Here is a 16,012-nt window from a genome sequence, read left to right as displayed (position 1 = left end):
GCATCACGCCGGTGTTTCTCCTCGCCGGATGCTTTTCAGAGACCAAGATGGATCGTAAACAATTATGAACGCAAGTCTCCAAGGGGGAAGTGGATTTCGTTGGAAGCAACTTCGTTTCCTTTTGGCCAGGCGCCCAAGCGCCAGTTGACGGCTCCTTCCTGTTCTCATGAAAAAGGAGACGCTGGGGGTCTTGTTGCCTTTCGTTTTCTGGTCTCCGCAAAGCCAATAAACACCATTCCCCTGAATGCATCGGATAGATGTTATTAATAGAGCCGGAGCACATTATTTCAAAGTGGTTAGTTAGATCTTTCCGGGCCACGATTCTGGCAATAGGCCTCATTTCGTACCAAACAATTCATCAGGTTCACTTCAAAGTGAGGCACGTGGTGCGCGGTGCATTCGATTCCTTGTTGGCCTCTTCCGCTTTGAGCTCAGCAAGAAGCGGCTACCGTTTCTGGCCTCTCCAAGGGAAGAGTTTTGCAATGTGACTGTGACACCAATCGAAAATAATCAAAATAACGAGTTTTCCGCTATGAAATGAGCAAGAACTGGCTACGTTTCTGGTCTCTCAAAGGGCTGCCATGATGCAGGAGACACTTGGGCCACATTCCCACTTACAAATCAATCGCTTTGCGAACTGAATCAATGGATCGGTTTGACAGTGGAGCGTAGTTCACACTACATTCGCCCCAACAGCATTTTGTTGCTGCAAAATAAAATAAAACAACCCACTTGCAGTTCACATTCATGAATGAATTGGTTCAAAATGGACCCGCTCCAGCCGGCCAAAGGGCAAATTTCTGTGACTTCTGCCGCCCAAATGCGTCAGCCCTGCAAATAAAGACGGAGCCGACGATGAGGATGGATTCGAAGCACCGACAAGGTGTCAAAATACAAATTCAGCTCTAGATTTTTGTGGGCTTTTTGGGCTACCTGGCCATGTTCTAGAAGAGTTTATTCCTGACGTTCGGCTCTTCTAGAACATGGGACCACATAGCCCCAAAAAGCCACAAAAAATCTGTGGATGTCGGCCATGAAAGCCTTTGACTTCACAAATCCAACTCTTTCTCTGCATGTAAAAAAACATTTAGGGATGTAATGCAATACAATATGACCTAACTAGTTATAAATCTAAAACTATATACCAAGAAAGATAAAATAAATCAAAACAAATAAATACATTGCAAAGGGAAACAGTGGCTTCCAGCATACCTGAGGGAGGGTCGCCATAAGCTGGAAACTATGTGAAAGCACACAACAATAGCAACAAAAAGAGACGCCACTTTAATGGTCATGGCACCATGCTATGGAAATCCTGGGATTTGTAGTTTGTTGTGGCACCAAAGATGGAAATTATTACCAGATTGCCTTTGCAACATTTTGGGCTCTTTGGGATTGCCAGATTGCCTTTGCAACCAGATTGCCTTTGCAACATTTTGGGTTCTTCAGGGACGGCTTGGTCTCTTCTTACACTTCCACCATACGTTCTCTTGCGCTCCATCTTTGCGCTTGTTTCCTTCTGCTTTTGTCTAAAAATAGAGCTGACGTGAGAAGCAGCAATGTCTTTCCGCCTCAATTGCTGAAATGTTTACCATTTATTTTTCTTTTGGGCAGCGTTTTTGCTGTCCTTCCTCGCAAGGCAGGTCTCTTTGCCTCGCTTCGGGCGGCAAGGAGTAGAAATGGACCTCCTTCTTAGCAGCGTAAGTTTTCTGCGCCAAACTTTCCATCGTCTTTGCTGTATTAAAAAGAGCAGAACGTTCTCAACAAATGCAATATTTACTATAGACTTAGTGTTGCAGCAACTAGAACATGACTAGTAAATAATAGACTATTTACTATAGACTTAGTGTTGCAACAACTAGGAATAGGAATCTATATGGGATTATGGTCAAATAAGTATTCACAAGTATCTGACTTTCCTGGTTTGTCATTCAGTTTGGAGACCTTTTGTATGAAAGGGAACATATAATAATGTGCTATTGTGATTTTTTCCAGGGATCTATATGGGCAGAAGAAGCTCCGTCCAGAGGCTTCCTATGTGCTGCACGGTCCTAGCAATATTGTACATCTAAGACGGTGGACATCAGGGATCCAAGTATGGGAGATACCTCATCTGAAGCTGCCGACGGTGTCATAGACAGGTCTTGCAGTGATACTGACCTCGCTGATCGGGTAGCCTCTATCAATGTCACCCTCAACCCAGACGCCACCAGCTCAAACGGTCAAGAAACAGTAGAAGACAACCTCACCTTCTCCAACAATGTTGCTCCCGACAGCCAAAGGAATGGGGTGGAAGATGACTTGGGGACATCGGAAGAACTGGATGGGACTCACGAGCTTCATGCACCAAAGAGAGCACCCGCGCGACCCATCCTGTCCGGCCGGAAGTATTCGCTACAAGAAAGGCCTGCCGGAAACTACTTGGCTTGCACTGACCCTACAAGCTTTGGTCCTTACGCCACGGGGCCTTCCACCCACATCTCTCCCCGGATTCTCAGGCGGCCCACAATAGAGTCGCACCGAGTCTCCATCTCAGACGCAGCGGTAAGTTGGTGGTCTATGCTGAATGTACATTGGGCTCTTGGGTACCAAAATCCATGGATGCTCAAGTCCAATTAGATAAAGTGGCCTAGTGGCATGGTGTCCTTTATATTAAGTAGCAACATCAAGGTTTGCTTTTTGGAATCTATACATCTTTGGGATCTAAATATTTTTGGAATCTCTATATCTATATCCACTGGCGTTTGGTTGCAGGACCCCCTGCGGATACCAAAATCCATGGATGCTCAAGTCCCATTATATGCAATGGCACAGTGAAATGGTGTCCCTTATATAAATCAGTGGTTCCCAAACTTTGGTCCTCAATGTGTTTTGAACATCAACACCCAGAAGTCTCAGGCAGCTAGGTCATCTGTCAGGAATTCTGGGAGCTGAAGTCAAAAACATCTGGAGGAGCAGAATTTGGAAACCTCTGGTTTAAATGAGTGTTGACTCCTTTTGCACATTGGGCTCAGCTTGCAGCCACGGAACTAAGCTGCGGACAAAAAGGGAAAGCAGGAGCAGGAATGGAAGACTGGGACTTTTTAAAAGCAGCAGATTGTGTGCCATTCCTTATTAATAACTTTTACCATCTTGACCAGCTTTGAGGTTCCTTGGCCAAATGTGTTCTGGTTTCATCTGTGAAACATTGGAAGGTATGCATATGCTGATAGTCATTCAAAGGTAAAGTGTGATGAACTTCACTACTCTGTCCAGGAGATCCAAGACCATCCATGTTGCACACATACCAACATCTAGCCATGTTGGCCATATAGCAAATCCAATAACATCCAAACAATGATACCTTTAATGGACCAACCAAAATGCACAATTACAGCCCAATAAAGGTATCACTGTTTGGATGTCATACCAACAACCTCACCATTCTTCTAAAGTAATAAACTGGGAGCCAGGGCGATGTAGTGGTTTGAACTACAACCCTGGAGTAGTTGAACTACAATTCTGGAGACCAGGGTTTGAATCCTGGCTCGACCACTGGGTGTACTTGGGGCAAGTCACGCTCTCTCAGCCTCAGAGGAAGGCAAGGGCAAACCTCCCCTGAACAAATCTTGCCAAGAAAACCCTATGATAGTTTCACCTGAGGGGCGCCATAAGTCGGAAATGACCTAAAGCAGTGATGGCGAACCTATGGCACGCATGCCAGAGGTGGCACTCAGAGCCCTCTCTGTGGGCACACATGCTGTCTCCCTCGCACAGTTTGCCAGAGTTTCTTACTAGAAAGCCAGAGGGATGTGGCACTTTGCAATAAATAAGTGGGGTCTGGGTTGCAGTTTGGGCACTCGGTCTGTAAAAGGCTCACCATCACTGACCTAAAGGCACACAACAACAACAACAAATAAGAGTACAGTGTAGTGGTTTTAGTGTTGGACCACAACTCTGTAGGTCAAAATTTGATTTCTAGTTCAGCCGTGGAAAACCAGTGGGTGACCTTAGGCAAGTTGCACACTCTCAGCCCCAGAAAATCCCGTGATTCAGATCGCCATAAGCCAGAAATGACTTGAAGGCACAAACAACAACAGTAAGAGCTTATATATTTAAACACTCCACCCTTTTCTGTCTCGAAGATGGCACAAAGTCAGCTTGGAGGAATGCATTTGCTTCAGCGCACAGCCTCGGGGAGATGTATCTGCGGCGGCAGCTTGCTCATGACTATTTTATCATCTGATGCCTGTGACGCTGAGCATTGGGGCCGAAAGTATGCTGCTAATTTTTTAAAAGGAGGGCAAAAGGTGGGCGTTAGCCAGATTGTTGGCAAGCGGTGCTTTTGAGCGGAAAGATATAGTAGGGTTTTTGTTTGCTGGGATTGTCTTCTTTTTCTTAAAGATAAGGGTAAATATTCTTCAGAGTGAGAACAGAACATCATCAGAACCTTGCGCCACCATAAAGGCGAAAAGGTTCATTGTGTGACTTCGGGATCCATCGGTTTCTGTAGTGTTATCTTCAGGTTTCAAATGCAGGAAACGCAGAGGAAACAAATCTTTGTCTGTGAACGGCGGCTCCAAAATGGGGTTTTGAAATGGAAGCATTTCATAATCGCTCTGCGACATTTCTGCGCAAAGTCCAAATATATACAAGATAAGAATAGACTGATCCATTCATGACAGCCGCCGCCAGAAATAATCTTATCGCAGTGCCATGGGGATTGAACATCTGCCTCCAGGGAAGAAAGCCACGAACCCAGTGCCTGCTTTATTGGGAGGCAAGGTAGTGCAATGGTTAGAGTGGGGAAGTGTAAAGACCTAGGTTTAAGAGACCACGGCGGTGTAGTGGTTATCATATTAGACTGGAGATCCACTTCCCCAATGAGCACTGAAATCTGTTAACTTGACTTTGGGGCAGTCTGTCTCCCTCGATCTGACCTACCTCACAGGGTTGTTGTGAGAATCCAGTGAGGCAGATGGGAAGCACCGTGAATACACTGAAGGAAAGGCGATCACAGGTATAATAATCCAACTGTGACACTGATTCATTTTGTACTATTTAGTATTTAGTGTTACATTGGGAGAGGGACCAATGTTTTAGCTCCAGTCCAGAAATGAAATGAATACCTATTATCTTCACTCTTCTTGGTTCAGATCTATCAGCAGTATATTCGGTACAGTCCCCGCTTGTGAATGTCTACCACGATTTCTGACTTGATGTCTCCGATAGAGACTTGCCAGCAATGATACTGTATCATGTTTTCTTGAGTTGCTGGAACGTTTCCATCTTGACCGCTCTGTGGTTGCTTGCCCACATCTGTCCCAGTTTTAGTCTGTGGGATGCTCCAGGATACTGAATCTGGATTTGTTCAAATATCATTGTCACCCACGTCGAGCATCTTTCCCTCCATTTCATTTTCGACCCCTTTGGACTATGACTACAGAGACCAGGGTTTGAATCCTGACTCAGCCACGGAAACCCTTGGGGAAAGTCCCACTCTCAGCCTCAGAGGAAGACCATGGCAAACCCCCTCTGAAGCGACCTGCCAAGAAAACCCCACAATAGCCCTAAGTCGGAAACAACTTGGAGGCACCCAACAACAGCGACATCTATGTTTTAAGGTTAAGTTTCAGCACTTTAAAATCCGAGACGAAGCCTCTTTCAGATGCATCGCACCCTTGACATGAAAGCGGTAAGAGAATTTGCCAAACGCTGTGCCCAAAGCCGCTTCTCTTCTTATTTGGGAGCATAACCATTTTGTCACCCACGGCCCTGATTTGATGCAAGTAGAGGTTTCACCCTATCTTGCCCATGTGAGGACTGAGGATAAAGGCACTAAGAACAGGCGTTAAAAGTTTCATCCCTGCTATGGAACTTCTTTTGGCATCAAAAGACATAATGCAATCTTTTGGCACCAAGAATGGGCCGAAAGCTTTCCATTGTTGGCTCGCTGGCGGCTCTGGCCGCTCTGCAAGGCTGACATCTGTGCTCTTTCTGGAGCATTTGGCAGGCTAGTTCTGCAGAGATCTTTCTCTTTCTGTGCCCTCTGCAGCAGTCAGATGTCTCCGAAGAACGCCTTCGCAAGCAACACTCGGCTAGGGCCGCCTACCCCTATCCATCACTGTCAGCTCCAGGCGGCAGTGGATCCATCATGCTGCGGTTGCAAATCATTACACCAGTTAAGTTGCCGTCTTGGTAAAAATGAAGATGGAATCGATCTGGTGCCATGCTTTGCTTATGTGTGCCCAGCAGTCAGGAGCCAAAATGTATTGGAGGTGTCTGTAGCATGAACTCTTGCAGACTTCATAGGATCACAGAGTTGAAAGACACCACAAAAGCCATCTAGTCCAACCCCTTGTCATGCAGGAACTTTCAAACAAAGATCCCAGACAGATGGCCATCCAACCTCTGCAGAAATGGGTTATTCCTAGGAGGAGTGGCAACTGGCATTGGATACCTCTGTCCCCCGAAGCGGATGACGCACTGGTGTGGCGGACAAGTGGTGCAGGGGTTTTTTTTAGTGTGCAATTTGACAACAAATGTGCAGTTGGGGGAAAATGTGCACTTGGAAAAAATGTGCAGATGGAAAACTGATAAGGTGCAGTTCAAAAAGGGTTTAAGAACTTCATTAGTGAGATCCTACATTTGGAAGCATACTGTATACACTCAGCTATAAGTCGACCTCATGTATAAGTCGAAGGCAGATTTTGGGGCCAAAACAATGGATTTGGATATGACCCATGGATAAGCTGATGGCCCTTGAGGTCTCCTCCAACTCTATGATTCTACGATTCTATGTTGTTGCTGTTGTTTCTTATCCTTCTCGCCCCATGAATCGAGGGAAACAGTTAAAAGACATCAGTTCAAATTCACATCCATTTAAAAAGACAAATAAGATCTGCATATATTAAAACGGTCTACATTTAGAACTCATAATTTAAAATGCACAATTTAAAAAATCGTCTGGATAATCCTTCCTGGGTCCTCCATAAGACAACAAGGGACTTGAAGGTGCACACACAACCACACAACCACACTCCTTAATGAATCTCATCCATCCCTTGGTAGGTCTGATCTGTTCTGGTTGTGTTATTCGGAAATAGTCTAAGACAGCGCAGTGACATATTCGCTTGCCCAAGGCAACAAAAAACCTTGAGGATCATCAGACTTGGGCACGCTGTCATGTTTGACGCATGGCGCCTCTGCTTTCGCACCCGGGTGCCGCAGGAAAATAGCATAACAACACCTTTGTGAAGGAGCACTGAGTGGGAAAGGTGAGGGGTGCATCCTTGTGAGTGGGGATGACAGATGGAGGAAAACAAAATGACGCTGGTTTTGCCTCCAAGGGCTAACCTTCACACTTCTGCCGACGCAGCTAAACATTGGAAAGTTTCCAGCTATTTTTCAGGAACGGAATTTGATGCTTCCAGGGCCCTGATCCACTAAGGCTGCATCCGCATGGCAGAAATAATCCAGTTTGGCACCACTTGAACTGCCATGGCTCAATGCTAGGCAATGGCGGGAGTTGTCGTCTGTTTATGTTCGTTCCTAATATATATTATATGCTATAATATATAACATATAACAGTAGATAATATACGTTATGTATGTTATACGTTAGTTCCTAATATACAAGAGGTTTCAATGTGCTTCTTCAAGTGGATCGTTGTTTAATGCGCTTTAAATAGATATGTTCCAGATTGCTTTAGTGGCTGTTCCAAATGAACATTTTCAAGTGGATTTTTGTTTAATGCGCTTTAATATTTTATATCCCAGATTGTTTTAGGGACTGTTCCAAATTAACATTTTCAAGTGGATTGTTGTTTAATGCTATTATAAAAATATCTATATACCAGATTGTTTTAGTGACCATCCCAAATTAACATTTTGAAGCGGATTGTTAATGCTCTGAGGACAAAAGAGGGAGAAATGAGGGCAACCGGGACATTTTACTCCTCTGTTTTTCTGCTTTCTCATCTGCATTTTAAAAGCAGATGAGAAAGCAGAAAAACAGAGGAATAAAATGTCCCGGTTTCCCTTTTCTCTTCCCCCTTCGTCCTCAGATTACTTCAATAGCTGCAAACTGAGTTCAAAATGCAAAGGGATTTTGGGGTCTGTCCCTAACAGATCGGTACAATTGGAGGGTATGGCTTTAGGCACCATTTTTGCTCCAATGCTTTTCGAACTAACATCCTGCTTCTCTTTCTCTGTTTAACCTCCATAGGATTGTGTGCAGCTGAACCAATACAAGTTGAAAAGCGAGATAGGAAAGGTAGGTTATTGCAAATATAATTATAATTATATAATTGTAACCACATACAAAAGGGAAGGGCAAATCCTCGACCAGTTTACTGAAAAGCAGCGCTTCTTTTGTAATGAAGTGGAATAGTCAAGAGCAAGATCAGGTTCATCTGTACTCTGAATACTATAACTATAGTTGCAAGCAATTATAGTTTTTGTTTAATTAGTACTTTATACTGTTTATGTGTGTGGCTTTCTGACATTTTCACTGCTCATAAAGATTTAAATAAAAAGGATATTAAAGTAGGATGGGTTTGGGTCCATGGTAGAAGGATAACCTATATTCAGCCAGCATCTGGACAGGTTGCTTGGTAAGGTATCATTCCACCTGTCTGAAAATGATGATGTCCGAAATGTTGCCCATCCTTTCTGCCCAGTGGATTATGGTTTTGACTGGGCATAACTGGGAGGGGAACTGCAGACACGTCTCGGTGAACCAAGCCTCTGACAAAGAAGTTCCTTTTTTATAGACTAGAGCATTACGCTGCATTGTTATAGTGCTATTATTCCACTTTAACTGCTACGGATGCCTCCTGTTTAATTTTGGGATTCACAGTTTGTTGTTGTGCGCCTCCCTTTCTAACTGATGGTGTCCCAAAGGTGAACGTTTCATGGGGTTTTCGTGGCCAGATTTGTTCAGAGGAGGTTTGCTATTGCCTTGCCCTGAGGCTGAGAAAGTGTGCCCTGCCCAAGCTCACCGGGTTTACATGGCCAAGCTGGGATTCGAATCCTGGTCTTGGAGTTGTATGCCACACTTTGGATATAAAATTTGCTGAAACATGGGTTGTTGGTGGTGGTATAGGAACTTTTACATGTTATTTCTGGCTCCGGCACCACATGTTCTGTTAAAAAAGGCATCCGCTTTGTTAACCGAGGCATATCTAAATCTTTTTGGGCAGCAACTTTTTAGGCGCTGAGAAAAACCCAGATTTTCTCAGCTCTACTATAGGAAGCAGGTTGTTGGCAAACCCAAGAGCAGCTGGTGCCACGATGGAGGTTCTCTGGAGGAAGCGGCACCGATGCCAACCTCCTGGCGCGGAGATCATGACGGCGTATCTCAAAATATACCCATGGCAGGTCTCCTTGTCCTGCCGCACCTGAGCTCTGCGTGACAAGGATGGGAGATGTGGTTTTTCCCTTGATGGGAAAGCCGCAGCCTGGAACCGATGGAGGACGATTTGTTCTGCCGGTTTAAGCGTTGGAGTTGGTTCGTTGCCTGCTTTTGGAACTACTTCAGTTTAATTGCATTTCTGCAGAGTATTATGATTGCTGCACATTCCCTTCCAAAGGCATTAAAAGAAGCCGGAGAGGTTTGCCACTGCAGCTTTACAGGAGAAAATACTGATTCCCCCCCCCCCCCCCCCCAAGTTAGCAAAATAACAGAGGCTTAAAGACTTCACACATTTCATCAGTGGCATTTTGTGCGGTCTGGATGAAAAATCCCCCTTGGAGGTCTTTAAGCAGAGGCTGGATGGCCATCTGTTGGGGATGCTTTGATTTGGATTTCCTGCATGGCAGAATGGGGTTGGACTGGATGGCCCTAGTGGTCTCTTCCAACTGTACGATTCTATGATTCTATGAGTTATAGGTGGAATTGGAAAGGTCTTCCAGCTTGTTTTTTGTGGGTTTTTGGGGCCACGTGGCCATGTTCTAGAAGAGTTCATTCCTGATGTTTTGCCACTATCTGTGGCCGACATCTTCAGAGAATGCATCTTGACATGGACATGATCACGGTGTGTTCCTTCCCAGGGTTCCTACGGCGTTGTGAAGCTGGCCTACAATGAAAACGATGACCAATACTATGTAAGTGGCTTCCTGAACCCCCTGCATGCTGGCTTTGGCGATGGGACCCAAGAGCCTTGTTGTCCAAACAAATCAATGTCCCAAATTCTGGTGCCTCTTCTGGTGCCATTGCTCTAATCCTCTTCCATCCTTTCCAGCTGTTTTAAGCTGATAAAAGACATTTTGCAAGGTGTATCTCTTGCATCCTTCTCGTTTTTGCCCATGGGGGTCTTGCTATTCAACCTTCTTTGGATTACTCTCAATTCCAAGGGTATGGGAAGTATGGATATATGGACCCACATATGCAGACCCTGACAACTCCTGACCATCTCTATTTAAAAATATTTTAATAATTTGCAAAATTGTGGCCTCCAAACCATCGCCAAAGACCCCAAAACAGGTGCATAGTACCCTTCCATTCACCCCAAAAGATACCCTTTTCCTTGGCCCTACAGCATCCAAAATACCAACCAGAAATGATGTGACTTTATCCATCGCCATTTTGGCCAACGTCTTGCCAAATATAGGGAGCCTTCTGAGACTCGGTGGTCAGATTTCGGGACAAGGATTGAAAATTCACCCCTGCTCCACGGGCAGCTGCTCACCTCTCTTTTCCCCCCTGTTCACTCTCAATACTCAGTACTATCCTTCCAGGTTCCTGGAGCCATTTTCACAAGGGAAATTGGAGAAAGCGATACGAATAACTCAACGCAACCTCAGAAGAAAAGGCTCCAAATTGTATAATTAGCTAATGGTCGGTTCGCTCCTCCGCGCCTTTTTGACGGACGCGTTGTTTTCTTTCCAAACTGAAACAGACCCCACGTTCTTTTTATTGCCCACTTGGCAGGAGCCTCGGAATAATAATATATACACCGAGTGGGCGAAGGGACGCTTTGTGCAAAATTACGCCAGGCCACCAATTACCCATTCAAAACCCTGACAGCTGGAAACAACTTGGAGTTGGGTTTCCTGCTTGTTTTCACCTCTCCAACGTTGTTTTAATTTTCCAGATTGGGAAAAAAAAAAAAAAGAGAATCAAATGAAAGAGTAGTACTCCAGGTCTCCATCCTGAGATCCTGCAATGAGGAGGAGACTTTACTTTGGGGTTGCTAATTTACTCTCCCGGAGTTGTGTAGTGGTTGCTCATTGCAGCCTCCCCAATTCTGCAACCTCAGACTGAATGTAGACGTTCCTCATTGGAATAAACACTATTTTCTAACACGTCTCATCTTTCCACAGGCCATGAAAGTCCTCTCCAAAAAGAAGCTACTGAAGCAATATGGATTTCCACGTAGGTATCCGTATATGTATAGTTTTAAGGCTTTGGAAAACAAGTACACTATGTCAAGTTATTGGTCCACCTCTCCAAATATTGTCTGCTCCGAAGGATAAGGACAAGGATGCTCCTTGTCATCCTAAGGGGTTAAGCTGATCCCAAGCAACTTGTAAAGTTCCTTACCTCTGGTTTTCTCACTCCAGGCCGGCCTCCGCCTCGAGGATCCAAAGGAACTGCCGGTGGGACCCCGAAGCCGATGGCCCCGCTGGATCGCATCTATCAAGAAATAGCCATCTTAAAGAAGCTGGACCACATCAACGTAGTCAAACTCATTGAGGTTGGTTGGCTTGCTTGAGTCAAGGGCAGGTCCTCAGCTTTGGTTTTGCAGCCTTCATCCCTTCCAGCCTCTCATTTCCGTGCAAGATATGGACAAATCTCCTCTCTTAGGGTGATACGATAGCCCTGTATAAATATTTGAAGGCATGTCATATTGAGGATGGAGCAAGCTTGTTTTCTGCTGCTCCAGAGAACAGGAGCAAGGGATGCAAACAATAGGAAAAGAGATGCCACCTAAACATTAGGATGAACTTTCTGATGGTATTTGAACACTCCCTCGGAGGATGGTGGCCTTCACTACCTATGAAAGGATGGCAAGGGCTGCGTCCGCACTACAGAAATAATCCAGCTCAACACCACTTTAATTGCCCTGGCTCAATGCTAAGGAATCCTGGGAACTGTAGTTTACCAGACCTCTCAGACAGGGAAGGCTAAACATCTCACAAAACTCCAATTCTCACAGTTCCGTAGCACTGAGTTAAAAGTGGTGTCAAACTGGATTATTTCTGCAGTGCGGATGCAGCCCTTGGTGCCAGATTTCTCACAAGATGCATATTCCTCTGGATTTGATCACTCTCCATAATAAAAAATCTATCTCGCCTCTTGCATAAGATCGACTTGCTTTTGTTGCCAAAGCACAACAAACGTACTAGGGATTCTTTATTTCCTTGTTGTTACGTTTGTTGTAAAAGGTACAAAGGTGATTTGTTGGGGGAAAATATTCTTTCTTTCATTCGTTCTTTCTTTTCTTTCTTTCTAGGTACTGGATGACCCTGCAGAAGACAATCTCTACATGGGTAAGTCATTGATAAGAATTTAAAAAGAGCTCTCCTTAATGTTACCAAAGGCCTTGGGATGGAAATAATATTAGTAATTATTAATTATTAATTAAGAGGGGTTTCCATGACCGAGCGAGGATTCAAACCCTGGTCTCACTCAAAGCCATGTTGGAGCAGTGTTAATAGTCTACTAATAGTAAAAATCACTGGGTTGTTTTTTTTAGCATTTCAAGTTCTGCTCTTCTTGCTATATATATATATATATATATATATATATATATATATATATTCAAAGACAGTGTCATTGTACTCAGCAAAATTTACCCATTGAGCTCAATCAGATTGTCTTCATATAGGACATGTGCTTTCATTACTCACTATTCCTAATTTCCCTTTTTCTTTCTTTCTCTTTTCTAGTGTTTGACCTCCTCCGAAAAGGGTAAGAAGATAACATACACAAGGATTGCATGTGCTGCTGTTGTTGTTGTTGTTGTTGCGTGCCTTCCAAGTCATTTCTGATTTAGAGTGATGCTCCTGTTTGGATTGTGGGTCTCTGCATCAAATATGTTCTTTCAGTAGCAATAGACAGAGGCAACGGAAGGTGTTGGTTTGTTCATTTGAGCATCATGTCCCAGCATTGCTCAGCTGTCGAGGCCTTGGTCAAGTTGGCTGGGGATGCTGGGAGACATAGTTCCACAAAAGCATGCTTCCAGGGGATCTGTGCAAACACCTTTTCTTACTCCCTTTTCCCGCGCATTTCCAGGCCAGTCATGGAGGTTCCATGCGACGCACCATTCACCGAAGAACAGGCCCGGCTCTACTTCAGGGACATCGTCTTGGGCATTGAGTATTGTGAGTCACTGTTTAAATTGTTATTATTATTTTAACAAAACATTCAACACATTCCACATATATCACATAGTTATTATATATTCTCCATCATGGTCTTTATAGTACATTCTTTCCAAGCTTTCCAAGCACAGAGTAACATTCTCTGTTTCAGGCTGCCTGCCCTTTTTCCTTGGAGGCTTAAACAATATTTCCAAATGCCCATCGGTTGTTTTTAAAGTTGCTGCAGCGCTAGGAATTTGGGGCCTGAATGAAAACTTCATTGCAGGGAGGACAGGGTTTTTATTTGAGAAGCAACAGCCTCTCATTGTTACTCTCCAGCTTATGGCCAACCCAAAGAAACCTATGCAGAGAGATTTTTGTAGCACCTTTGAGACTCACTAAAGAAAGAAGTTGGCAGCGTGAGCTTTCCTAGACTGAAGGCTACTTCCTCGTTTGCAAAATGTATGGTTGTAAAATGTGCATCTGAAGTAGCCTTAAGTCTACAAAAGCTCATGCTGCCAACTTCTTCCTTCAGAGGCATGTTTTACAACCATACGTTTTGCAAACATGCATCTGAGGAAGTAAGACTGAAGTCTAGGAAAGCTCATGCTGCCAACTTCTTTCTTTAGTTAAGCTCAAAGGTGCTACAAGGTCTCTCTACATACTGACTCCACAGAGTAACACAGCTATATCTTTGACTTCTACCACTAAACCTAGTGCAACCAAAAGGATCTCTCCTGGGTTACGTTCAGCTTTCTCTTGCCTCCAGTGAGACGTACTAAGGAACAGAGAGAGAAAGGCATGCAAAGTGCCATTGGATTGCAGCAGTTGTCATCTCAGACAGAATGGGTTCATTCTTTGCTCCACTTCTCTGGATCCAAAGACTCCTAGTACAATGAGGTTTATTCATCTCAAAGGCCAGTGTTCCTCGCCAAAGTCCACTTGCCTTTAAGGTTCAGATCTGGAAGTCCTTTTTCCAAGACCAGGATAGCCCTGTTCAAATATTTGAAGGGATGTCATATTGAGGAGGGAGCAAGCTTGTTTTCTGCTGCTCCAGAGACTAGGACCCGGAACAATGGATGCAAACTGCAGGAAGAGATTCCAGCTCAACATTAGGAGGAACTTCCTGAGAGTAAGGGCTGTTTGACAGTGGAACACACTGCTTCCTCGGAGTGTAATGGAGTCTCCTTCCTTGGAGGTCTTTAAGCAGAGGCTGGTTGGCCATCTGTCGGGGATGCTTTGATTGGGATTTCCTGCATGGCAGAATGGGGTTGGGCTGGATGGCCCTAGTGGTCTCTTCCAACTCTATGATTCTATCTCTGCATTCCTCCCTCTTGGAAATTTAGTCCAGTTCCCAAAAGCCAGGATGGTCGCCCAGTTTATTATAGGAACGTTGTGCCTTCCCTTCATGAGTTTCTGCTACGAAGACGGGGCCAAAGGAAAATAGTTCTGCTGGATGTGAGGCAGCTTCTGCCCATGCGGTGTTTGTTTTGCTTTCGTTGCCAGTCCTGTGCGTGTGTGTGTTTCTCCCATGGGCTGCGTTGGTTTTATTTTGCAACAGCCTTCCATTTCTGAGTCATGTGTTTTGATAGGGAACGATGCCACCCTTCTGCAAGCCTGGTGTTTTTGTTGAACATGGCAGGCCGTGATGTTTTCATGTCGCAGTTCTGTGGTTAACACAACATTCAGGAATCTGACATTTATCATCCCGTCCTGGGAAGCCCTGCCTTGTCAGGGATGGGCAGTTTTCTCCCCGTAACAAATGAAGCAGGTTCTTTTCGGATATAGAGGCAATAAAGTCACTAGTGGGTGGAAGGAATGATATAGTTATTACAGAGCGGGCAAAACTTTTTTGTTGTTGGGCTCCTTCCAACATAGGATGACCCTAAGCGTTTGCATTTGCGTTCCTCCAAGGCTGAGACAGTATGACTTACCCAAGGGTACCCAGTGGGTTTCCATGGCTGAGAAGGCATTCGAACCCTGTCCCCAGAGTCAATGGAGTTTATCACATGTGCAAAACTGGGATTTAAAGTGAAAAAACCCTCGCAAAAGCATATTTATTGTCAGATGACATCCGGGGTTAACCCAACATTAACCCAGACAGAAAGTAGAAAGGACCCACAAAAGTGCAACTGATTTTCAGACTGTTAAGGTGCATTAATGCGACATTAACCCAGCTAGAAAGTCGACACGATGCAATTCTTTTTACTTCCGGAGAATAGTGTTTTGTCGACTTCCTAGCTGGTTTAATGTTGTGTTAACCCCGATGTGTCTGAAAATCAATTGCACTTTTGCATGTCTTCTTAGTTTTTTGGGCGGGTTTAAATCCTGTTTTAAATCCTGTTTCTGCCCTGGATGCCTCCTGTGTGATAAACTAGACCAACATTCAAACCACAATACACTGGCTCTAGGCAAAACTTGTAGATATTAAATAAAGTCAAGTCACACAGAGCAATTTACGTCGCCAGTTGGCTGTTGGGAACCCAGAGCAGCAACAATGGAGATACTCCTGGCCGGTTCTTCTGGTCTGCATTGACCTCTCCAAATTCATCCAGATTTCCTCCTATACCTTGGAAGGAGCTGCACCATCAAGGCGCGTCCCTAGGCGAAACGCCAAAATGTTAAAAATTGCATTCTGCGCACGTTGTTGTGCGCCTTCAAGTCGTTTCTGACTTACGGCGACCCTAAGGACAACCCATCTTGGGTTTTCCTTGGCAAGTCTCTT

General features: G+C 44.6%; 1 protein-coding gene across 1 annotated transcript in view; it reads left to right on the top strand.

Annotated features, from left to right (window-relative positions):
* LOC149287117 (calcium/calmodulin-dependent protein kinase kinase 1-like) overlaps positions 1-16,012 on the top strand; it is a 53,889-nt gene that overhangs the window by 18,199 nt on the left and 19,678 nt on the right. The window contains exons 2-9 of the mRNA XM_089493282.1: positions 1,996-2,544; positions 8,207-8,254; positions 10,033-10,086; positions 11,305-11,356; positions 11,545-11,678; positions 12,438-12,474; positions 12,874-12,895; positions 13,220-13,308. Coding sequence (XP_089349408.1) covers positions 2,098-2,544; positions 8,207-8,254; positions 10,033-10,086; positions 11,305-11,356; positions 11,545-11,678; positions 12,438-12,474; positions 12,874-12,895; positions 13,220-13,308 — 883 coding nt within the window. The 5' untranslated portion in view covers positions 1,996-2,097. The remainder of the gene's footprint in view (positions 1-1,995; positions 2,545-8,206; positions 8,255-10,032; positions 10,087-11,304; positions 11,357-11,544; positions 11,679-12,437; positions 12,475-12,873; positions 12,896-13,219; positions 13,309-16,012) is intronic.

Source organism: Sceloporus occidentalis, unplaced genomic scaffold (genome assembly GCF_023333645.1).
Source record: "Sceloporus occidentalis isolate IW3139 unplaced genomic scaffold, rSceOcc1.0.p SCAF_64, whole genome shotgun sequence".
Classification (NCBI taxonomy): domain Eukaryota; kingdom Metazoa; phylum Chordata; class Lepidosauria; order Squamata; family Phrynosomatidae; genus Sceloporus; species Sceloporus occidentalis.
This window is presented reverse-complemented; position numbering and strand designations above follow the sequence as displayed.